Here is a 24,806-nt window from a genome sequence, read left to right on the forward strand (position 1 = left end):
AATCTTGAATCCCCCTATTATCATTTATATCAATTCTTAATTCGTAATCTAGTAAATCATGCATTCAAGATAATCGATAATCTATTTCTATTCAATATTCTTTGTCAAAATATATTAAACATATGTTTAACATGATCAAATCTTATTCCAATTCCGAATTCATAGGAAAAATATGTATTGATTCATAGGATTTATCTCACATGATTACACATATCATAAATATTATTCATAATACTTATTGCTTATATGTTAATTTTGCAGCATTCTAAATTTATTGTAAGTATTCATACATCACAACAAGCAAATTACTGTCTAATTGATGATCAAACAGTCAAATAGTTTAATGAGAATGCAAAATCAATCAAGAAAATCAAGAATTATTAAACTAATTGTCTTGAATTAAATTAAACAAACAATATTATTCATTGTTCATTTAATACAAAGGAAAAACCAAGCCAACCATCTTAATTATTAAATCATACAAGAAATAATGAAGAGACATCACCCGAGTCGAAGAAATGTGGAAGAAAGTGGATAAAATATTGATTTTGGATGGATAAATCCACTTTCTTGAATAAAATATTGATTTTGGATGGATAATCTTCAAGAATATTGCACAATTCCTTTGATGTTAATGATCTAATCTCATTATTCACCTCCAATATAGATTAAATATAAAGATTTCTAGGTCTAGGGGCCTAAAAATTGTTATCAAAGTAGAGTTTCAATTTGAAAAGGAAATAAAATCTCGCATCGGAAAAGTACTATGCGGTCGCATAGTACATATGAAAGAGCTACTTAGAAAAACATCATAGCTAGTCTTGGGGGCTTTGGAGGCATAGATGTAGTCGCATCTATTTAAACCTATGCGACTGCATAGGTATAATATTTTCCTACTGGACAGCCTTTAGTGTTGTGGTCATATATTTCTCTTCCTATATTTGATTGAAGTGATTCAAAGTGAGTTGTAAAGTTAACTCAAAGTTAACTCGATTCGAACATTTTCTATGCTAAAAATTGGTCTCAAACTTAGACTAAAAATTTGAAACATAAGTTTTTTGCCTGAAAGTTGATATGCGATAATACGTTAATATATTTCATCTTTTTGACTTCTTTCCTCATCCAGTTGACCTCTAACACTCTCGAATCTTCATCATAAGGACACAACTTTTCAGTATTTTCACTTTAGTCCTCGAACTTTGGATTTGTTTTATTTTAGCCTATTTTCTCTTGTAATCTTGTTCATTTATTTTTCAATTATATCCACTTAAATCCTTGATCGCCCGTCTTATCTATGAATTGTTTGCAACTTAGACTCCAAATTTTTCGCCTATGTTTCACTATTTTTGCATTCATTTCTCCAATTCCTCATCAAACATCGAGTTTATCTACAAAATGTAATATAATACAAGTTGGGTAGTATTTTATATAAAGAACAGGAAAATATCATCTCTTATGACCTCAAATAAGTGTAGAAACCATACTTATTAGCCAAGTTCATCAACAAAAAGTTAAAGGGTATATTTCATGATGAATTTTCTACATCCATAAATATGACAATCCTATTCTTAATCTATCATTTATTACACTCACGGTCCCAACTATTCAAAATTATGGTACCCATATCCTCAACTAACAAAAAATATTTATATAAATGTTAAATAATCACATGACATTAATGTGTTGTCGGGGATGCAAATTGGGATGGAATGAAGCAAGGATATAAATTTCGTGAACATTGAAGAATTTTATCATATTAAGATTATCAATGAAAGTTAAAGACGTCATTTAGATTTTTCCTTTTATAAAGAAAATTTTGTTGGGCATTTTTTTTTTTCCTTTTGTGTCACGTGGTCATTAACGTTTAAATAAAGTTGCATTTGATTATCAATATTTTTCATAGAAAATGTATTATTCTACCCAAATTTCTATTTTTATGCTGTTTTCATGAAAAATATTTTTTCTACTTTTGGTCACATGACCATATTTTTCTCAAAATTAAGGAAAATATTTTCTTTAGAGGAGTAGGATTTTATTTTCCAAAAAACTCACTCTCTCTCTCTTTCTCTCTCACCAATTCATTCCCTCTCATCTACCAACCAATAAAAATCGAACAAGTATAATAATTTCTAGGTTGAAAATTAAATCAATCAAATACATCTAATTGACTATTTTCATGCAAATAAATTCAAAGCATTTGAATTACATAGATTTTATTTTCTTTCCACATAAATTCATGTTTGCAATCAAACGCACCATAAATTTTTTTTGTGGACTTGAGACATTGGTGCTACACATTTAAAAAGTTGAGAACATGAGTGCAATAAATGGTAGGTTGGGGAATGTGTGCCACATTTATTGAAAGTTAGGGACTCCGATGAAATTTATCAAAAAATTGAATTGCATCTCGAGTAAAAATTTAATTTGGGCCTACTCTGAATTCGAAATTTCTCAACTTTGTTGCTAAAAGTTGAATCTTTAGGGCTGCAGTACCACATTCAATGTCAAGATGAAATATGATTCATCAACATGAATATGGGTGTCGTAAAATTAAATAATTTAAAATATGTTATTTCACTTTTGATTCCATTTTTATCTTATGAGACAAAAATAAAATAAATAATGGATGTATATTTGTGTACTATTAGAGATTCTCCATAGACTAGTCATTTTGTTTTCTTTCACATACTATCTTTAAAAAAGGTTGAATCCTAATCTTAAGGGTCCTCCACCATCGCATCCCTAGAGTATTGTAAGAGAGGTTAATCGCAAGATGTGCTCTAGTAAGTCAAGGAACAAGAGCTGTCTGTACACTGGTACTAACAAAGAGTCTCAATCCAAATTTCAGGAATCAAAAAGTCAAGGAACAAGAGCTGTCTGTACACTGGTACTAACAAAGAGTCTCAATCCAAATTTCAGGAATCAAACCCTCACACTGCGGCTAACAGTAAGACTGAATATACCTCACTCTTATCATTTGCACCACTGAGATATGCCTCAAGGGATTCTTTCACATACTATCTTCATTTCATTGCAGATAACAAAAGAAGTCAATAGTTATCATCCACGTGTCAATTCCTGAGTGGTTGTAATGGGGAAGGGTCTCACAAGATTCAAGCTTCAATTTCCCTATCAAGATCCTGATAGGGTTCTCTAGACAGACCATAAATTTGGTTTTCATTCTTATAAATCACTGGGGTTTGGAATCCACTGCCATGGGGCTCCACCCTAGATATAATTCATAATAATTCGACCACTTTCAAGAAAATTTTATGGCCCCAAAAAAGGTATTTCAACATGCAATGTAACTTTCGTCCATTAAATTTAAATTTATAATCTCCTCTGGTTCTTGCTACTTGCATGTTTTCCCAAAAGTAGAAGGAAAAGATTAGGGGTCACCTCGATTGGTGTAGACTTGTACGTGTGGTTATTTAGGAAGGGAAAATGCTCCTCTGTCAAAAGAAAGCTTGACAGATGCACTGACACTCTCTCACAAGCACGGGCCCCACATGAATAAATAATTGGGAGAAAGAAGTGGTCTCACCTCTAATGTGAGAATAGGTCAGGGTTTCTAGAACCATTTTTTGGGTAGTGCAGCTCAGTCCTTTAGGAAGAGCTTATCAAAAACATGTATAAGGTGGTTTATATTTATTAAAATATAAATTTCAAATACGTGATCTATTTAAGTTTATTGTGAGTGTAGGTAGGTCCATTTTAAAAACAAACAACACATTTAGCATCTGCTTGGTAGAGATTATAATTAGATTTTTAGTAGATTTTGATAAAAATTTATAAAATGTGTGGTTGAAAAGTTATTAGTCCTATAAAATGTGTGGTTAAAATTAAATGTTAACTTTGATTTGAGATTTTAATTGAATTTTAATCCAAATCAAACATGGGTTTAGTATTTATTTTTAAATATAAGTCATCCCTAACATGATAATAGTATTTTTAGGAATAATTCGGCATAGTTCATTGATTCATTTGCCATTTCGACTTATCATGAACCAATAGCGGTTGTTATAATCTTGTTAATAGTGGCTAATGTTGCTAGATATTTGAAATAAGTTAATTATATTGAATCACATCTAGCTCCTATAAGAACTACATTCTCTAAAAAGAGGTTTTCCCCTTAAACTTATTTTTAACCACAGATTCTTTCAATAAAATAATTTTACACATAAATTTAAAAAATTTCCTACTTTTTAACTATATATTCTTTAAAAAAAATCGCTATTATAAAATCTATTCTCCCAAAAAAATAGGGCTCAATTAGAGCATTTCGAATGCAATCTTGGAAATGTGAAAAAATTATTTGATATAACTAAGCGTGGACAATGGCTAAAAAATTTAGAATATTGCCCTGAGTACAGGGCATTATTTCTACAGGGGCTTGCAAGGCCCCTCACTGTAGAGGGAGATCGGTGGGTCTGACCTGTATTAAAAAAAAAAAATTGAACAGACCCCACCAATGTGTCTAACTTGACAGAAGCCTGTGAGCCTCGACCTGTACCTGAAGCACCTCCCAAAAATTTATATCCAATACGAGTTGACAGGATTCTTCCAGTTTACTTGACAGAAAAATGTTGTCTAGATATTCTTCATCAAAATTTAGAAACTTTGTTAGACAAGATGACTCAACAAAATTCATGTTTCTTTTTTGAATTTTTATGTTCTATTCAAATTTAGATTTTTTTTTTTTTATATTTAAGAAAATAACTGATACCTAGACCCCAATCTATAAAATGCATTGGAAACTAATTTTAGACTTGACTCTTGAGTGCATGTTTATTAATGTTCTAAAAGTCAGATTGCGAATAAGCGATAATGTCAAGTTTCAAACTATTAAGAGCCTAAGCGGGAGTGTGAGTAAAAAAGTGTAAAGAGTTGATGGTGACAAGATCAAGCTTCTCACTGAGTCATGACTTTTAAAACACTGCTATTTATTAGGTATTAAAGCTAAGTAGAGTGGATGTCTTTTGTCTTGTAACACATCGATAGCAATCCAATGATAGAGCATTGAAAATGCTTTTAAGATGCCAAAATTTTTCAACCCGCCCTAACTCTCATTTTATAAATATATAATTTAAGACACAAATACAAAAATAAATTGCACATCCCCACTCTCCCTCCAAAGATACCCATCAAGAGGGGAAGTAGGAAGTTCAACTCTGTTTTAGTCTCTAGGCCCCTATTTGGTACAGAATAAAAATTGAATTTTAATCTAAGTCAAAAGTCAACAATTAGTTTAACCACATATTTCATGAACTTTTACCAAAATTTACTAAAAATTTGATTTTAATCTCCACTAAACACGAGATATTTAAAATAAAACATTATTTTCTTTCACTGTTTAAAGTAAAGAAGGTAGCAGTTGAGTTTAGAGTTGACTTTAGATTCATTGATTGCGATTTGTGGTGGAACTAGGAAAAAAATTTAAAATCTTCAATAAAATAAATTGGTGAAAATATTTAAGAATTCTTGAATACTCTCCGAAGAAGGAAAATTGCAAAATAGGCTTAAATTTAGGGATGTAAACAAGATGAAGGTCGTGGCCCAATCACTGCTCCAATAAAAATTGTCCAGAGCTTTTATGGCTCGAGCTGAGCCAAAGCTCGACAAAAAAAAAGGCTCAACTCAAACTTTTTAGCTGGGGTCTTATCGGGCCAAGTTGGCTCAATTTTTTTTTCCTAAAATTTGAAAAGAATTTAAAAAAAAAAAAAGAAAAAAAAAGAAAGAAAGCTGCAACTATGTAGCTCAGGCAACTCCATAGCAGTATGTATAACAGCTTCCTGTTTACACAGGTAGCTGCCAGGCAACTGTGCACGATCTTGATTTGCATAGAAATTTCAGAACTATAGGCCTAGTTAAATTGAAGAAACCCGAATGCCTACTGGCAGGCAACTACAAGCTGCCTATTTTTGCCCATGTTCAAGGGCCATTTTGGCCAACCATACGAGCCGACTCGAGCTTGAGCCAATGCCCAAAAATAAGGCTCGATCCCATTGGGCTTCAGGCCGAGTCGACTCGGGCTTTTTCTGAGTTGAGCCGCGAACAGTTTGAGCCAAATTGACATCCCTTCTTAAATTTCCAATAAACATAATAAAATATGAGACATTTTTAAAGTCCCAAATAGTCTCTTGTGAGTCTTTCCCAGATCAAGTCTCGTTAAGCCTATTGAGAAATAGTGATTTGAAATTCATTTCTTACCTATTTGACCAAGATCAAAATTAAAATAAGTATAATTATATCCACTATACACTTTTTATTAGTTACATTGCATTTTAGTTATATTAAAGGACAATTAAGATCATCAATATTTGCTCATTATGATTTTTATGTTCTTAACTTTTTCAATGCATTCTTATCTTCAATCATCCATTAACTAATAGATGGCTGTTTCCATCCAAAAAGTCCATTGAGAGGAAGTAAAATAACTCTTTTAATATTATATTTTAAAAAAATAAATAAATGCAAATGTGTGACTCGAGTACTTTTCTCTCATTTCAAAAAGAGTATTTTGATGAAAACACGTCAAAAAGAGCGAGATGTGTTAGTTAATAGGATGTTGAATATAAGAATTTGACAAAAAAGTTCGAGAAACAAATGTTATAAAGAGAAAAGATTGAGGACCTTAGTACAATTAAAATATGATACAACAAATAAAAATTATGGTGTAAAAAAATTTTGGACATCAAGTGAGTCGATCCAAGTATTTCGACAGCCACAACCCTAGTACATTCCAAGTATTTCATTAATATAGACATTCGAATATGCGTAATTACTAAAATAGATGCCGAACTCGAATCTCAATTCAAGTTCCATAATATTTTCTACAAAAATATGAGCTGAAAATACAATTTATCTTTCCAATATCTAGTGGGAATAGAACAAATAAAATATGTCATCAAATACATATATAAACTACAAGGCAATTTCATCTTCTTAATATCTAGTAGAAATGAAAGAAATAAAATGTCATAAAATACATATAAAAACTATTTTTTAATTCATGGTAAATATTTCAACCACTTTTTTTCCGGACCTTGAAAACTTGCTACTTGTTAGATCAAGTCTTTGGATCAATGTGAAAAAATTATTTAAAAAAATGACAAATTTGATTCCAAAGTCGGATATTTATGGTTCCAATTCAAGAATTAATGATTCTTGATTTCGATTCCTTTCCTTCTTTTTTTTTTTTTTTTTTTTTTTGGGAGCAGGGCCAAAACCTCGATTTCAATTCAAGAAGTTCAATTCCGCTTAAAATATACACCCTAAGTATAAATATGATGAACACTAAAATAAGATGGAAAAAAGTGAAAAATTGAATGACCATTTTGTCCTCCTCTTCAAGTCAGGTCAGCATGGATGACTGACTTGTCATTACCCGAAATTACACGTTAAATTTCATTTTTCGCATTCTTCACTTATAAATGTTTTCAAACACACACAGAACATTACAGTAGAACCCACTACACGTAACACATACACACAGATATAGATAGAGAGAGAAGATCTCAACTTTTCATAAGAGCTTTTCAAAATATGGGTGAAGTAAGCACAATATTTTCTCTCAAAATCCAAGCTCTACTACACATTTTTACTTTCTGGCCTTTAAACATACATGTTTATTCATGCAGCCATTTCTGGTTACAAGAATTTAGATTACAAAGTTATTCATATATTTAGAAACATGCTTTTATAGTTCTAGTGATATGTATTTGTTTATGTTTTTGAAGGAGAAGAACGAAGAGGCAAGCAAAGAGGGCAAAAAAGAAGAAGAGAAAAAGGAAGAAGAAAAGAAAGATGAAGAGCCTCAAGAAATTGTGCTCAAGGTTGACATGCACTGTGAGGCCTGCTCCAGAAAAGTTGCCAAATCTCTGAAAGGATTTCAAGGTCATTTCTATAAACCTTGTTAGTCAGTAGTGTCTTTCTTGGAATATTAAGGTTGGTCAATTTATCTTTATATTGCTTTTTATAATTATAAATTGCAAATAAAACTGGTTAACTTTAACAGGAGTGGAGGATGTAACGGCAGATTACAAGGCCAGTAAAGTTGTAGTGCAAGGCAAAACTGCAGACCCTGTAAAAGTGAGCGAGAGAATTCGAAAGAAAAGTGGCCGAAAAGTAGAAATCATTTCACCATTGCCAAAGCTACCTGAGGAGGTTAAGGAAGAAATTAAAGAGGAGCCCAAAGAAGAAAAGAAAGAAGAGGTAACATCTCTACTCCATCCCAGTTTGAAATTTTAACCCCGCAGTAAATGTGAAATAAATGTTGGTTGGTGTATGTTGAGTAGACGCCAGTTTGAGCTGCCTCAGTGCAACTTGTGAATGAGATTGAAAAGTGTAGGAATGGTTGACAATATTTTTGACAAATTGCAATCTCTCAAGATTTTAATTGGCTGTTAGACAAAAAAATAAATAAATTCAATCTACCGATGCAGTGTTACTCGTACATTTGTAATGCTTTTGTCAATAAAGTCATTTATACATTCGGGGTTGACACCCCAGATGACACTCCTCTTACAAGAGAGGAGGGCCCACACACAATAAAATAATTGTTAATCCCTCTCTTGTGAACCCCGAATGTACAAATAGCGAAGTCGATGCTTTTGTACGTTTCGTTTGACAAGGAGCTTAATTCAAGGATAAATAGGGGCTGGGCACATTTTACAATGACTTAAGGCTCTGTTTGACCCCACTGCTGTCACAGATTGTACGTACTGTCAGGGGTCAAGAATTCACGGGGCTGAGGTTGAACCGACCTCGCCTACACTGAAATGTCTGAATTTATTTCTGTACAAGAACAAGTGCATGTGCTTGGAAAATGATATTACATCTATTGGGATAAATGTTACAAAACATGGATTTAATTTTTTTTTAAACCTAAGATGATGAACTTACCGTTCGGTTATGTTTGTGATAAGATTCGGATATGTTTGATATATAGTATTGAATAAAATACAGATCCATCTTTAGCTTTGTCCTAAGTTTTGGCTGCTTTTCACTTTTTACCTTTTTACATGGGGTCAATTGCCTGAACCAAATGAATTATTTTGTCTCTCTTCTTGACTGTTCTTATCTCCATGTTTTCATTGATGCATTGCTGTGAAGTACTCAAGTGTAGCCAAAAATTGCAAGGTACCAATCACGTGGATAGAAAGAAAAGCAAAACAATTTCATAAGAAAAGATTTTTATTTTTTTTAAGAAAGAAGAACTATAGTTCCCAAAACTGATTTTCTAATGAACCATACTATGGCTCCGTTTGAGAGCGATTTTGAAAATTTATTTTTTGACTGTTAGAAAAAAAGTAGGGGTACCTGTGAGATAAAAAGTCAAACTTTATGGTTGGAATAGTGAAATAACGATCAAAAAATCAATTTTTTTGGGTAAAAAAAACACTCCCAAATGACCCCTATATGTACAAATAGATTTGGCAGATGGAGTTACAGGTTGCCTAATGACAACATTTCATTGAAATTTGCCCAAGAAACAAATTTAAAATATCCAATCAAGGGCTGCCATCTCAGCCCTTGTACGCTGCCCTGACAATCTCCCTTGTACAAGGGACTTATTCCTTTTCTAATTTGGGTTGAACTTAGATTTACATTCTTAAACGTCGATTATTATGAGCCATTTCTACAAGTAATAGAAATGACTTTAAACTAATGTTAAGTTTTTGTCCTACTTGCAGCCACCTGCTGTTATAACAGTAGTGTTAAAAGTTCGAATGCATTGTGAAGCATGTGCTCAAGTACTGCATAAGAGAATTAGAAAAGTTAAAGGTAAATAACTTTTGCTATTCTTCAAAGTTCAAAGTGAACTCATGCAGGACTTAATTCACAATGCATTGTGTATTGTGTGCATTCCAGGTGTAGAATCTGTGACAACTGATCTTGCAAATGATAAAGTAATTGTGAAAGGCGTTCTTGATCCTGAGAAGCTTGTAAACGACGTGTACAAGAAAACCCGTAAGCAAGCATCAATAGTGAAGGACGAAGAAAAGAAGGAAGAGGAGAAGAAAGTCGAGGAAAAAAAGGAAGAAAAACCAGATGAAAAGAGAGAAGAAAGTAAGGAAGAAGATGATACTAAAATCGACATCAAGAAAAGCGAATACTGGCCTCCTCCCAGGTGCTACATGGACTACGCGTACCCGCCACAAATGTTCAGTGATGACAATCCACATGCTTGCTATGTTATGTAATCGATTCGTTTACTTTCAGGGCATTTTCGTTAGTTATTTTACGTTAAATTTGCCATGTACTAGTATATATCATTAATTATACTGTTCTTTGGTAATCCAAAGTTTGTGCCCTCTGCAGCATTTTTCAAAAATAACTCTACATCCTGTTGTTTCAAGGGAAATAATTCTATACATCTTGGAATAGGATATGCGTAAATTGCATCCATTGAAGAATATTTGCTAAGTTTAATTCTGAAAATTCTCCAGCAACCATATAAATTATAAAATTGATGGCCTTAAATCATTCAAATCTATCATCATTCGGACCAAGCTAGGATATTTAGCACATACTAGATTGTGGTCCTGGAGATCCTTAATTTTACACACAAACATGTAGAAATTTCAGCCAGGCAAATCCAGTAAAGGTGAATGTGCTGCCGTACTTCGTGGCAGTCCCAGGAAACTTAAAAGTTGCCCCCACAATTCCACCTTCTGAAACTCTTAATCAAGACTACGAAAAAGTGGGAGGGGGCACATGAATCGAACACTGATTGAGATGCCTTTTGTCCATATAGTTGTCGTAAGTCGATGGCAAGATCAATCATAAGCATATGATCGAATCCCTCAATCAAAGAAGCATATACACCGAAAGTAGAGGCAGGATTTGCAGAAGAAGATAATAAACAGGAAAGCATTTGCATATCAAATACACTTTAAAGCTCCCTTGATGGCTTTTCCCAATGTCAGCACAAGGAACGGTCTTGACATCTACTTCTGATAATTATATCAAATTATTAGTTACAAAGTAGAAAATACTGCTGTTCATATGGAATTTATCTCTGTATGGTCTTGTAAAGCAACACGGTCACATATTTGGAATGGAACCTATTAGTCGAACCAAGGGCCACCACTGATGGACGGCTCCTATCCTTGTGCATGTAGAGATGGTTTAGCACAACATGTTGAGGTCTTGAAAAAGGAGGGGGGATTTCCATGTGAGATGATGGGGCATTAATCAAAGTCGACTGCAGATGTGGAGGAACCATTGGCGGTTCTTTTGCACAGTCCTCTGCAACAAGTTGCGAGTTGTTGTAGCTGGAATCTGGGGATTGGGGTGGTTCAAAACCTGATATGCTATCGATATCTTCCGAGACATAATCCTACACACAAGGCAGTAAGAAACATTTTGTCAATTAATATTGCTGCCAAGCAGCAACCGATCACCATGACATTCTGAGAGGTCGAAAAAATGCTAACTCATTATCCCATGCAAACCAAACGCATATCATAAATTAAACACCACCAAAATGAAGGAACTGATATGTGAATGCCATGGTGAAAGATCCATAAAATATAAAAGGAAGTGATTAGTAAAAGATCAATTATTCAGACAATAATTGTCCATTGGATCATTAGGAGAAGGTGGTAAATTCCTAGTGACAACTGAGGAGTAGGGATGTCAAACCTTCATTGCACATACAAAGCACATGCTCACAGAAAAACAACCAGTACTGACACTCCCACGCTAATTTACTATCCAAGGAAAGATTCTTTTGAATTAGGGTTAGATCCGCCTTTTCCCCTCAAATTGTGAGATCATTTACCGAAACTTTAATTTTACCACCTAACTCCCTTTTTTAAAAATATTTGCTAAATGAATCCAAGCTGTTAACTTGCCATCCAAAATGGACTGTTTGCACCTCAAATGACATAAAGTAGGGGACAATTAACCTTACAACGAAAGTCAGATAATGCTATAAAAAATTCTAAACAAGTATATAAAGTTCAATACACCCTAAATGCTGCAACCATGTCAGCCATCCACCATAGTAGCCTGATTAAACAGCAATCAAAACAGGCCAGAAAGCACAGTTAGACGATCCATTTACTACGATTAACTCCTATTATAAATTCTTGTTGCACCAAGTGTCCAAGTTGCAATACACACTTGCCACTCAACCCACTCGCAACATCTATTTACACCATTGCCACACTGAATCTAATGTGTAATTCCAATTAGCTGACATTATTCACAAAAATATAGAGAAAAAAAGAACAGTCATCATTCACAGTAAGAATACCATTATCTTCCCTCCCACTTCATTCTCTACAAATTGATGCACACCGAAACAATCCTAGTATTTTACTTTTTGAACGAGTTTCCGCCAATTTTGGTTGTTGTCAGAAATTCAAAAATCTAGGGAGGATTTATGGATATGACAGGGGTGGTAAACAGTAGAAAATATGACCAATTAGGGTGTGCTGGGATGGGGTTAAACAACATAGTGTATCAAAAAAAGAGATGACGAAGTAATAGTGGTACATTGGTCTTCTGGTGTTTGTCAAAGGGTCTTTTTGGTAAGTAGTTTGTCTGTACTGTGGGAATTGTCTCTTCATAGAAATGAAGGGGAAAATCTGTTTTCTAATTAATAATTCAGGAGGCACTGATATATGCGGGAAGAAACATGGATTTTAACATTTAAATAAAAAAATATTTAATTACAAATAATGAAGAATATATTGGATATGAGGAAGAAAAAAGGATCTTGAGATTCATTCAAACTGATATTTTATTTGCCTATGAATAAAAAAGAAAAATTATTGTAACATGGTTGTTCATTGTAATTGAGACAGCCAGAGAAACCATTAGACTTCAAGTGAAATTTTGTACAAAACTACTTTGAAAAGTAGCATCATTTACAATGGAAGGCCAAATTCTCCCTATTCTCCCTCTCTGCTACTACAACAAAGAGGCAAGGTGAAACCTCAAGTTATAAAGAAAAATTTGACAACTTCACTACATAGAATAGCATTCATGACCTCATAATTAGAGCTCTAAATGCCAACAAAACATATCACGTCATATTTTCACTGTTAGTCATGGCACAAGTCATTATGGGAAACATATGAATATGATATGCCTCCAAAACATACTTACACCTATAGTCAGCATGACAAACCTTCACATTTTCCTCTGATATATATATAAATCAGTAATAGTTAAACAATTTTTATACACAGTGCATGTTCTACAAGGATCAGAAAGAGAACCTAAAGGGATGCATATGGCAATTATCTGATAGGCCACCGGTTCTAGAAGGGTTTGGAAGGATTGAAAAATAGGTGCATCAACAGATTTCTGTTACTATGGCACGTGAGGGGAGGGAATTAGTTAGGGAGTAGCTATAAATAAAGGTGGGAGAGAGGGTAGAGCTTAGGGCAGAAATTGAGTAAGAGTCTGAGTCATTGTTCTTGTTTACAGCCTTCTACAGGCTTTAATATTTTTTCAGCACTAGTAATCGTTCCATATTCAATAAAATCAGTGTTTGAGCTTGTTCTTCCCGGTGGTATCCTATCAACTGGTATCGGAGCGGGTCTTTCCGATGGCACAAAAGAAAACAGACGGCTGCATCAACACCGTGGAGAAGGAAGAAGAGATGAGGGCAGAAATTGAGTAAGATTTGAGTCGTTTTTGTTTACAGCCTTCTACAGGCTTTAATATTTTTTCAGCACTTGTAATCGTTCCATATTGAATAAAATCAGTGTTCAAGCTTGTTCTTCCTGGTGATATCCTATCAACTGGTATCAGAGCATGTCTTTCCAATGGAACAAAAGAAAACGGATGGCAATTATCATAGGAGAAGGACTAGCTACTAGTTAGTAATGTAATAAGGCTACCTCTAGAAAAGAAAAAAATTCTAAACCACCAAACGGAGTGGCAAGAAAGATTCATGTAAGCTAACCAAAATTCGTAGTTTGCTGTTGCTGTATTTTTTTTTTAATGACGCTACCCTTCGGATGCGCACTGGGTAAACTCTCGAGCTAACGCAATAGTCTGCAAATCACGCCAGTCATGTAAACTGCACTAGGCAAGCCCAACGCAACAGGTTCGACCGAGAAAGTGTTGGTAGGGGGAATCGAACTCGTGACCAAAAGCCTCCGCGCTCCCCTACTCCACCAATTCGACCACCCCATGAGGGGCTTGTTGTTGCTATTTTAATGGGACAAAACATGGATCAAATTCAACTTTACATTTCTATATTTTGTCCCCAAAAAAATCTACAGGTTACGTCTTCTTAATCTATTTGTACTTAATGTGTAAAAAGAATGAATAAAGCAACCAGATATTAAAACAAGAAACCAATTACGTAAAGCTATACAATGCAGGCAAGAACATATTCAGACAAGTACCTTTAAGTCTAAAATGTTGTAAGCACTGCCAGCATCGTCCTGGTCCCATAACATATCTGGGCAATACCTACGTTGTCCATCAACAATGAACCTATAGTGATAAACTCCTGAAGGGAGTACTTTCATAATGGTGAAATCTTTCCCTGATCTCTGTAATGGCTTCCTGATGGAAAGATACCAGTATGCAAAATCTAATTATATTCGTAAATGCCTGAGCTGGATAATTGATTGCTTAAGCAATAATATTAAGTATTACCTTGTCATCCAGTTGTCCCATGATCCCTCCACAGCCACTTCCTGGCCACCATGGCTCCATATGATCATAGTTGGAATTCCTCGCTCCATATACATGTCCTCAAACCCAGATGTTGTTTGCATCCATGATGGGCTGGGGATGTGCCTCTCATCAGATCTTTGCAAAGGAACCACTGGCATCTGAATGTACAAAGCAAGATATGATCATTTTAAATTCTCTTAAGTAGATATCTAATATCAGGCAGGGTAATGCAATGGCTTCCACACTTCATAAGTTGACTATTACAGACTAATAGCAAAAGTCATCTAAAAATCTCTCCAGTTGTCACCTTAACGGTGAGTATCTGAGCTAAAAGTCCATTTTGTTGATTGACAGAGCCAAAAGTTTAGTTGAGTGTGCGAAAGCATGTTTGGCTAAGTTAGAAAAGAAGTAGAGGTACATTTCTGAAAATTAAATATAGACTTAATTTTGAACTAAAAGTTACTTTTTTCACTTTGGTAAACATATTTAAAAACAGAAAAATTATTTAGAAGTAACTTCCAAACTTAAACACGTTTAGCTAAGCTTAAAAATTAATTGTAAGTAACTTTACTTTTTTCAAGACAGCCAAATCCAACCTAAAAAATTAATTCACAGTTCAACAAACTAAATGAAAGCAAAGAAACAAAATTAGGAAACCTTCCAAATCCTCATGCCTTCCAAGTCTCTATAATTACTGTAGTTGAATTTTTAGCATGATTCAGATTTTTAAAAAACAACCAGCAAAAATTGTCCTGCAATTCTTCGGAGGGATCTCTGAGGCTTCAAAAGGCCACTACTTTTAATCCTTTCACCTATTTCATTTTTGCATTTATGTCTCTCATTCATCTCTCTTCCAATTTTGCCTATTTGAAATCCATGTCGCACCAGCTACTCCCTCCATCAAACATCACCATGTTCAGCAGAAGCATCCTATTGAGCAATATAAACCAAGAATTGCAGTTTGTTATATGGGTGGGGTACAGAGATTCAAGCTAGCTGGGCATCCATTGTGCAAAGGACTCTCAAAGTATACAGTAGTGCCTATCCTTCTCACGAAACATTGGATTCCAATGCTAATAACTTTTTTCTTTTAAAGAATGCTGATAATTGTAGCTGCGAAAAGCTTTCAGCCAAGACTGTCCCAGAGAAGAGTCAAAGCAGAGAATTTTACGTCTACGAAAGAAGGTTCCCAAATCCAAGGGCAACTGCCCCATGTAGCTCTGTAAACATAAATTTCTTTGCATAAGAAAGATCGACATTAAACCACAGGCGCAAAGACAAAATCATATAACCCGTGGCAGATGTAATGAATTTCAGCCATACAACCCATTATTGGCCAATATTCAACTTTTTATCACCATATCCCCGTGTTTACGAATTCTATTGCAATTTTAAGAAGGATGATCACTTCCAAACATTAATCTCTATTTCTCCAAATAGTTGACATTAATTAATCTTTCATTAGAGGTCCTTGAAGCCCATCACATTTTCAAGAAATTTCATGAAACAATACATTACTCGTTAAAAAGAATACTGGTCAAATAATTAAACACTATGTGCACCTAATTTCCATGACAATATTCCCGGGCAACATTTTTTTCCCCGAATCATTCCACAATTAAAGTCACAGCCTTTAATCAGATCCAGCTAATTACTGAAAACAAGAATTATCCGTGCACAAATCTCACAAGTGCCCACATGATAGAACAGTGTAGTACTATTCAATAACACAAATTTCACTCAACTGAACCAAAAAGATCAAATCTATACTCTTAATTAATAAGCAAGAATCTTGATACATAATGAAAACCTTGAAACCCCATAAGAACAGAAAATCTTGAAAACCCATAAAAATAAGAGACTAACTAACCTGCGGCCTGAACATCAGAGGAGAATGAGAAGCCCTAGGGCTAGGAGGGGGGGACTGACCCATGAACTCTCCACCCTGCGCACCACCTTGATCAACCATGCGATCCTGCACACTACCACCGCTCTCCACCCCAGACTGGCTGCTGTCGCCACCGTCTTCTTTTCCATTAGCATTCCCCATTTTAATTATTACACGAATAGAATATTCAAAGAATCTGTATATATAGATTCTCCTTTATAACATTAACACAAAAGGAAAAGGCAATTAAAAGGGTTGAAATTTAAGAAACAATCTTCATTGCACTAATAAAGTCAATCAACAAAAGTGGATGGGACTGTAACATGATGGGTTTATATGTGCAGTGTGAAATAATAATGGAGTGGGTGTGGGAGTGGGCCCAAGAGATGCGGGTTTAATGGGGGATTCAAGTCGCAGTATCCTGTTCCTGGTTATATTTGTTCCTGGGTTGATTATTCTTCCAATTTCTTTCAATAATTTTTTCGAAATTTCCTAAATTAACTTGACGTAAATCTTTTCACGTGATCTTTGGTTTGAGAAAAAAATAAATGTATTTGTCAACGTAAGCAAACTTGGCAAATTAGAAAACATATGTTAGAAGATAGATGGAAATATTTCTGTGTACACTTGTAGAGTAACATAAAAGGAATTTTATGCTAACATTTTTTACTTTGAGCTCAGAGAAAAGAAATAAAACTATGTTATAATTTATAACACAGACAAATATTTTTTGTTAAATTTGTAAAATTAACCGTTAATTGGATTTACTTTTGTGTGTTGACCGTATAATTTGCATATTATAATAATACAATGAGCAAACAAATTATTTTCAATCCTTTTAAAATTGGAGAGCGCCATAGGATCAGATTTTAGCATCGTCTCAAAAGTCGGGGTAATACTCATTCAAATGATTAACACGTGTCCACATAAAATCATGTCTTATCAAGTGTTCATTTTTTGCCATGGAAAAGGGCATTATTTTAATTCTGTGATAGAAATAAACTAACAAATAACAGTTTTCAAGATTAAATCCCACAGCATTAATAGAAAATTTTAAATAAAAGACAATAGAAGTATTTCAACAGTAGGCAATATGTGCATGATTTGGAAGTTCTATGTCCTGACTTAAAAAGGCAAAAATTCAGGGAAATACAGCTAAAAGTTAAAATTAATTGCAAGTGGGTGGGGGCACTTGGACCATATAATAGAAAATAGAAAAGAAATTTTAAAACATCTGTGTAACAAGCATTTATTTATTTAGAAAGAAAAGAGAAATATGCATCTGAAAAACATTAATGTAAGAAAACAATAGGTGTTGCCGTTGCTCGAAGTGTGGATTTATTATCCACTTAAAAGATTTCACCAACAAAAATCAAAATTTATAAAAAAAAAAAAAAAAAAAGTTTTGTTTTTTTTTGGAAAAAAAAAAAAAAAAAAAAAAAAGATAATTAGTACGAAACGTCTTTACCTTTTAATGTTATTGTGCAAAATGTCCATATATTTTATTTTTTGACACTTTTACCCCTATCTTCACCTTTTATGGCGGAAATCATCATTTTCCTCAAATTTCTCATATAAATTGACAAATATACCCCTTATTTAAATAAAACAATAAAAAAGAAAAGAAAAGTTAAAGAATAAATTGCAATCATACTCCCAAGCTTTTTAAAAAGTGCAAATGAGTCCGAATAAATTATTAAGAAGGTAATTAGCACAAAATATCCATACCTTTTATTATTATTGTGTAAAACATCTCTATGTTTTATTTTTTGGCATTTTTACCTTTATTTTTATATTTTATTGCAAAAATCATTATTTTCATTCATTTTCTCAATTACAAGCTGTAAAATAACCCATACGTCCTCCCCTTTAAATAAACATTAATAAAGAAAAGAAAAATACTTTTTAATTATTTATTTAAAATTTATTTGAACCTTTTTGAAAATTTTGGGAGTATAATTGTAATTTATTTTTTATTTTTCTTTATTTTGTTAAAATTTTTATTTTTGTTTATTTAAAGAGGAGTATATATTTATCATTTTATAGCTTTTACTTGAAAAAATAGTTAAAAATAACGATTTTCATATTGAAATATGAAATAATGGTGAAAATATCAAAAAAATGAAATATATGAACTTTTTGCACAATAATAATCAAAGTTAGGGACATTTTGTGCTAAATGCCCTTTTAATAGTTCATTTGAACTTTTTAAAGAAATTTGAGACTATAATTGCAATTTATTATTTAACTTTTCTTTTCTTTTTTATCGTTTTATTTAAATAAATAGTATATTTGTCATTTTACACAAGAAATTTGATGAAATTGATGATTTTTGCAATAAAAAATAAATGTAAGAGTAAAAGTGTCAAAAAATGAAAGGTATGGACATTTTGCACATTATCATTGAAAGGTAAAGACGTTTTGTGTTAATTATCCAAATAAGCTTTCTTAAACCCTGATCCAATTGGGGCAAGAGCTTAATATTAGCCCAGTACACAATAAGCCCAATAACAATTCTTAAGTCCACCCAACAATTTAACAAATGACATGATGTTTACGAGGATAATTATATTGTGTTTGAAAGACATTTTTATGTAAAAATGTATTTTTCAATAGTAAATTGGCGGGAAATGTGTAATTGAAAAATAAGGAAAAAAATTTTTATTTACGTATAATATTATTTTAATAAATGATGTGTGGTTGAAAAGAAAAGAGAAAAAAATATATTTTGAAAAAAATGGCTATCAAACGGGGCCTATATTTTAATTTCATTTTACGATTCTTAATCTTTTTTCATTATAATAATTATTTTCCTGACTTTCTACATTGTAATTTTATCTTCAACATTCAATTAATTAACACGTCATTATCAATAACGTTTGTTATTAAAAAGTTCATTCGAGAGTGTGAAACAATTTATTTGCCCATCTTATTTTAAAATGAATATAAAAATGTGAAAATTTATTTTTTACTCATTTCAAAGCACATAAATAGAATAATTTGACAAAAACTATCATCAGGGATAAGATGTACTAATTAACAAAATATTGAAAAAATTCGAATAAAAAAGTTAGAGAAATGAGTTCTTTAATGAGCAAAGACTAGAGAATTTAAATGCAATTAAAGCACTGTGCATCAAATAAAATATAGTATAAATATAACTCCCCTCAAAATAAAATATGGAACAGTTCACGAACATCCTTAAAAAATTTACTAATTCGATTACTTTAAACCCCTCCCCAAAATATTGTCTTTATTCTTCTTAATTTTAATTATTTTGTAATATAATGAGTTTCACACATTTCACCATCCCTATCATTGTTATCGTCGTCGTCGTCATTTGTAACACAATTTCTTACACACTTTTGTCGCCAACCTTCATAATCATCGAGATTGCTTCCACCATCGATTGTAACATTTAGTATTTCACGAGCATAACTTTTATTGTTACACGATGGTCACTTGTGACAAACACTTTTACACCGCCACAGCCACAGCCACAATCACCACTAAATCAACACCACCAACATCATAAAATATAGTTTTGCACTAACCAACCCACTTTCGCACTCACAACTTGACTCGTAACGATCACCCCGCTTAGATCAACCAAAAATACTTGCCCACCACCTAGCCGTCTTCAGAGCCATTCACCACCATCGACACCGCTAATGTCTAAATTGAGTTTTTTGCCTCCAAGCACAACCACAAAATAGCCACTACAAACTTGAAATAACCTAGTTCAATACTGCCATTGTTCTGCACCCATCACTCTTACCACCAATCGGCCCCTAATATGCAAAAACCAAATAATTCATCGATGATTTCTTCTTTCTTCTCTTTGTTGTCAATTTTATTCACACACAGATATACAAAAACCACACAATGCTTGCCAAAATGGTGGTGCGTCCAATGGTGTGGTATTTTGGAGAGTTCATTCTTTTGGTTTGTATGTGCACTTGAGTGTGTGGTTGCCGTTTGAAAAAGTAAGAATGTGTTTTATTGGCATAGAAAATTTCTTAGAAAAGAAAATGTTTCTCTTATTTTGAGGAAAACAAGAACCCATCCCTAAAAGAAAGTGTTTTCCTCAAAAACAAAGAAAAGTAGACATTTTCAGAGGTATTTTACATGGAAAATATAGCAATCAAACACTCTAAAAATTAGAATTTAAGTGAAAGAGAGTCATTTTTCATGAAAAAATTTCCAATCAAACAAACCCTAAGCAGCGACGGACACAGATATTTTGAATTAGTAGGGCACAATCAAGCTTGTTAAAAGGGTGATGGATAAAATTAAATATTCGATATCTTATTACAATTGTTCTCTACGAGTTCTCATACTTCAATGACATTCCATGATGACATTATTTTCAATATTGTCAAATACATCCTTCTCAATATATTTAATCAAGCTATGATTCAACCATTGATCTCCGATTCGACTAAGCAGACGATTTTTTACAACTGACATCGCAGAAAATGCTTTCTCGACTATGGTAGTAGCCGCAAGAAGATCCAAGGCTAATGTCGCAAGCTTTTAAACTAATGAATGAACTTCATGTTTATTATTCACAACCAACTTTTGTACGAGATTATTAAGGCCTTGTAATTCTCTAAAATCTTCGTAAGTGTGCATGTCAAAGATATCTGTTGTGTCAAAATCTACCGAATAATATTGATACAGTTAAATCAATTTGTTCTTGTCAAAGGCAGCAAATGAATTATTTGGACACAAACACGCAACACAAACAAGCAAGTCACTATTTACCTCAGAAAAACAATCATTCAGCTCTTAAAGTTGGATATCAATAATGGCATAAAACATTTTCACACGAAAAATGATGCAAATTTGTCATTGTATCACGTCGTGAACGACCTAAAGTTATGAACATATCATTCATATTGGGAACATTTATCTCATGAGCTTCACAGAATGAAAAAATCATTCTGAAAAAAGAATCACATCAATCATCTCTCATGGTTTGGAGTTGTACTTTACATAATTGTACCAATCTCATAGCATTGATAATATCTTGATCTTTTTTCTTTTTCTTTTTTGGTAATGCTTTCGACAATTCATTTGAAATTTCTAAGATCTTTCTCATGAAATATAGATTAAATGCAAATTCAAATTTTAACATTAACTCCAATAAAAATACAAGCATCACCTCTTGTTCCAGAACTTAGAGTGTCAGTAACAATCATCTCAACAACATCAACTGTAGTTGAAACCGTGAGAAACAGGTTAAGTAAAGAACTGTAGTTAGATCCCTAGCATGTATCACCAAAACACTTGAGAATAGTTTCTTGATTGAAACCCCGCCCACTTAGGGGTGTCAACGAACCGAGCCGAATAAGCTTGTGAGTTGAAACTCGAGGCTCGGGCTCGACACGTGCAAAATGGATCGAGCTAAGCTTTTGCTCGGCCAAGAAATCAAGACTTGCTCTTTTGGCTCATGTCTTACTGAGTCAGACAGAGCCAGTTTTTTTTTGTTTTTTTTTATAGATAAAGGCAACACAGTGCCGCCTAAAAAAAGGCAACACTCGGCTGCCTAAAAAAAGGCAGCAGGTTGCTGCCTTTAATTTTTTATTTCTTTTAAAATTAGGCCCTGAGCTCGAGCCGGAGAGCTGCAGGGGCCAAGCCAGGTTCTGCTCGACCTGGCACCCCAACATGGGGCTCCATTTTATCGAGCCTCGAGCCAGGTCGACTAGAACTTTTGCCCAAGCTTGCAAGCCCAATTGCCATCCCTACGCCCACTTGATATTTCACCAACACTAAGTGATTCAAAAAATTTCAATCTTTATTTCTCTTGAACAAGATCATTTCATTTAGCTGATTTTCTTACAACATTCACCAATCTGTATACTAAAGTGATAAAAGTTTCAATCTTTGGATTTTTCCGTTAGAGCTGTACAATAAAACCATGAAACCGCATATTAAATTGAAATCGTTGGTTTGGATCCACGTGGACCCTCGATTTTTCCTTAATACAAACCAAATCATTTCAAAATGGTTTCAATTTTTAAAAATCGCACGAAATCGAACCGAACCATTTTTAAATTTTTTAATTAAAATATTAATTTTATTAACTTATAAATTTTATTTTTGTTCTTTTCAGAAAAAAATACCAATTTAGCAATACAAATTATTACTAGCCCATTGAAATAATCATAGAAAGTAAATTAGGTTCATCATTATTGGCCCATCGTTTAAAAAGTTCATAACACATATCCTCACCCGATATCTAAACTAAACTAAAATTATTCACAAATCATTTGAAATGAAAAAAATCTATATATATATATATATTCGACAATCCAAATCATAATTCAACAAAATTACGGCACCAAATCACGTCCAAAACTTCAGAACCCTAGCATAAACTTTCCTTTTTCAAACATTTGACGTATAGTCGATTGGTGTGTTAGATACGTCATGGATATCTTCGGAACAGGTAGTGCTACTGGAGTTTGGGGGATCGTATTTTGAAAATGGTATGGAGGTTATGCGGTTTGACAATGGTTTTAATTTTAATAAGACTTAATAGCATAAAATGTCCCTACATTTGACACTTTGGAAAATGTCCCTATGTTTGACATTTCTTGGGGAAAACGTCAATATGTTTCAAATTTTTTTTTTTTTTGCATTTTCATCTTTATTTTCACGTTTCATTGCAGAAAACGTCATTTTCATCGATTTGAAACGTAGGAACGTTTTACACACTGCAAGCCAAACGTAGGGACGTTTTGTACTATTAGGCATTTTACTAATTATTTGGACTCGCTTACACTTTTTAAAACATTTAGATGTAAGAATGCAATTTATTCTTTATTTTTCTTTTCTTTTTTTTATTTAAATAGGAGGGTATTTTGATCATTTTACATTCAAAAATTGTGAAAATGACGTTTTCTGCAATGAAACATTGAAATAAGGGCGAAAAGGAAAAAAAATAAAACGTAGGGATATTTTCTGCAATAAGTGTCAAACGTAGGGATGTTTTGTTTTATTAACCCTTAGTTTTTAATTGTAGACTAATGTATATGGTATTGTGTTATTTGTAGAATAACATACACTCTCCGTCCAATTTATATACACTTGTTTTGTTTTGCACACGAATTAAGAAACACTCTCCGTCCAATTTATATACACTTGTTTTGTTTTGCACACGAATTAAGAAATCTTATATAATATTATTGAAAAAGCAATTTTTACCAATAACTATTCTAATTTACCTTTATTTATATTTGTATAATTTCAAGATTAAGTAGAAAAATTGGTTATAACTAGACAAATTAAATAATGTATATTAGTAAACGAACAAAATAAAAGAAACTCAATAAAGAAACATGGTTATATAACTGGGACCAAAAAAATAAGGAAACTAAGTATACAAATGAGGAGTAATTATTAGTGTTAATCATTTTTTACCCCAATTAGCATTATTTTCTCTATTCGATAACATGCTATATATTTGTAACATGTTGTATTCCCACCACCATCTCCCACTTTTTTTCTCAGTTAGCTCCATTTTCTCAACTCAATGACCTACTATCTTCTTCAATGTCCAAATTGGCCGGTAAGTTACTATTACATTCAAGTGACGTACTATATTTCCGGCAACCATTGCCACTTCTTTTCTCCAACTAGCACCATTTTCTCAACTCAACGACCATCTTCATTCACAATTTAAATTTGCTTAGTAATATACCGTTACAATAAAGTAACATATCGCGTTAGTATCACCATTGCACCATCCATACTAGCACGCCACACACAACCACCCCCTACTTTTACCTAGCTGACACCATTTTTAAATTGAACGATCAACTATCTTCATTCACAATCCAAATTTGCCTAGTAATTTACTGTTACAATAAAGTAAAATACTAAGTAACTACCACCATCGTGCCACCTGACCCACAACCAACCTCACTTCTTTTCCCTGACTAGCACCCATTTTTAAAGGGACAACTATCTACAATTACAATCCAAATTTTACCTAAGAATATATTGTATTACCAATAACACAAAATACTACTTTCACAATTACCATCACGTTCAAACACCATTGGCGCTCACGGCACCAACACTAACAATTTAATAGAAAATTTAAAACAATGATATCACTGCCACCACAGTATTTTATTATTGTCACAATGAAATTCCTCAAGCCACAACCACATCATAAAATCTATAATTTTAGCCTTTCAACACTATTCCACACCTATCATGTTCACCATTAACATCCCACCACCAGTCTTTATGC

The 24,806-nt window shown here is 33.1% G+C and overlaps 2 protein-coding genes across 3 annotated transcripts; one reads left to right on the top strand and one right to left on the bottom strand.

Annotated features, from left to right (window-relative positions):
• Nucleotides 1-7,452: 7,452 nt before the first annotated feature.
• On the top strand, nucleotides 7,453-10,388 carry LOC111395912 (heavy metal-associated isoprenylated plant protein 7-like). 2 transcript variants are annotated; one of them, XM_023022132.1, is made up of 5 exons: nucleotides 7,453-7,554; nucleotides 7,740-7,896; nucleotides 8,018-8,214; nucleotides 9,696-9,786; nucleotides 9,874-10,388. In XM_023022132.1, exons 1-5 carry the CDS (start codon nucleotides 7,546-7,548, stop codon nucleotides 10,203-10,205), a joined length of 786 nt encoding a protein of 261 aa, XP_022877900.1. In that variant the 5' UTR covers nucleotides 7,453-7,545; the 3' UTR covers nucleotides 10,206-10,388. The 2 variants fall into 2 exon arrangements, with proteins under 2 accessions (XP_022877900.1, XP_022877899.1); XM_023022131.1 differs by lacking the exon at nucleotides 7,453-7,554 and adding an exon at nucleotides 7,620-7,649.
• Nucleotides 10,389-10,847: 459 nt separating this feature from the next.
• On the bottom strand, nucleotides 10,848-16,771 carry LOC111395911 (SNF1-related protein kinase regulatory subunit beta-2-like). Its single transcript, XM_023022130.1, has 4 exons — nucleotides 16,523-16,771; nucleotides 14,632-14,810; nucleotides 14,376-14,538; nucleotides 10,848-11,344 (listed from the first exon to the last, which is right to left on the bottom strand). Exons 1-4 carry the CDS (start codon nucleotides 16,700-16,702, stop codon nucleotides 11,018-11,020), a joined length of 849 nt encoding a protein of 282 aa, XP_022877898.1. The 5' UTR covers nucleotides 16,703-16,771; the 3' UTR covers nucleotides 10,848-11,017.
• Between the last annotated feature and the right edge of the window lie 8,035 nt (nucleotides 16,772-24,806).

Source organism: Olea europaea, chromosome 6 (assembly GCF_002742605.1).
Source record: "Olea europaea var. sylvestris chromosome 6, O_europaea_v1, whole genome shotgun sequence".
Classification (NCBI taxonomy): domain Eukaryota; kingdom Viridiplantae; phylum Streptophyta; class Magnoliopsida; order Lamiales; family Oleaceae; genus Olea; species Olea europaea.

Coding starts and splice junctions, on each gene's coding strand:
- LOC111395912 (XM_023022131.1), top strand. Junction 7,897..8,017: donor ATCTCTGAAAGGATTTCAAG/GTCATTTCTATA, acceptor TAACTTTAACAG/GAGTGGAGGATGTAACGGCA. Junction 8,215..9,695: donor AAGAAGAAAAGAAAGAAGAG/GTAACATCTCTA, acceptor TCCTACTTGCAG/CCACCTGCTGTTATAACAGT.
- LOC111395911 (XM_023022130.1), bottom strand. CDS start 16,702: ATGGGGAATGCTAATGGAAAAGAAGACGGTGGCGACAGCAGCCAGTCT. Junction 14,811..16,522: donor CTCTGATGTTCAGGCCGCAG/GTTAGTTAGTCT, acceptor TTGTACATTCAG/ATGCCAGTGGTTCCTTTGCA. Junction 11,345..14,375: donor ACAACATTTTAGACTTAAAG/GTACTTGTCTGA, acceptor CCTTGTGTGTAG/GATTATGTCTCGGAAGATAT.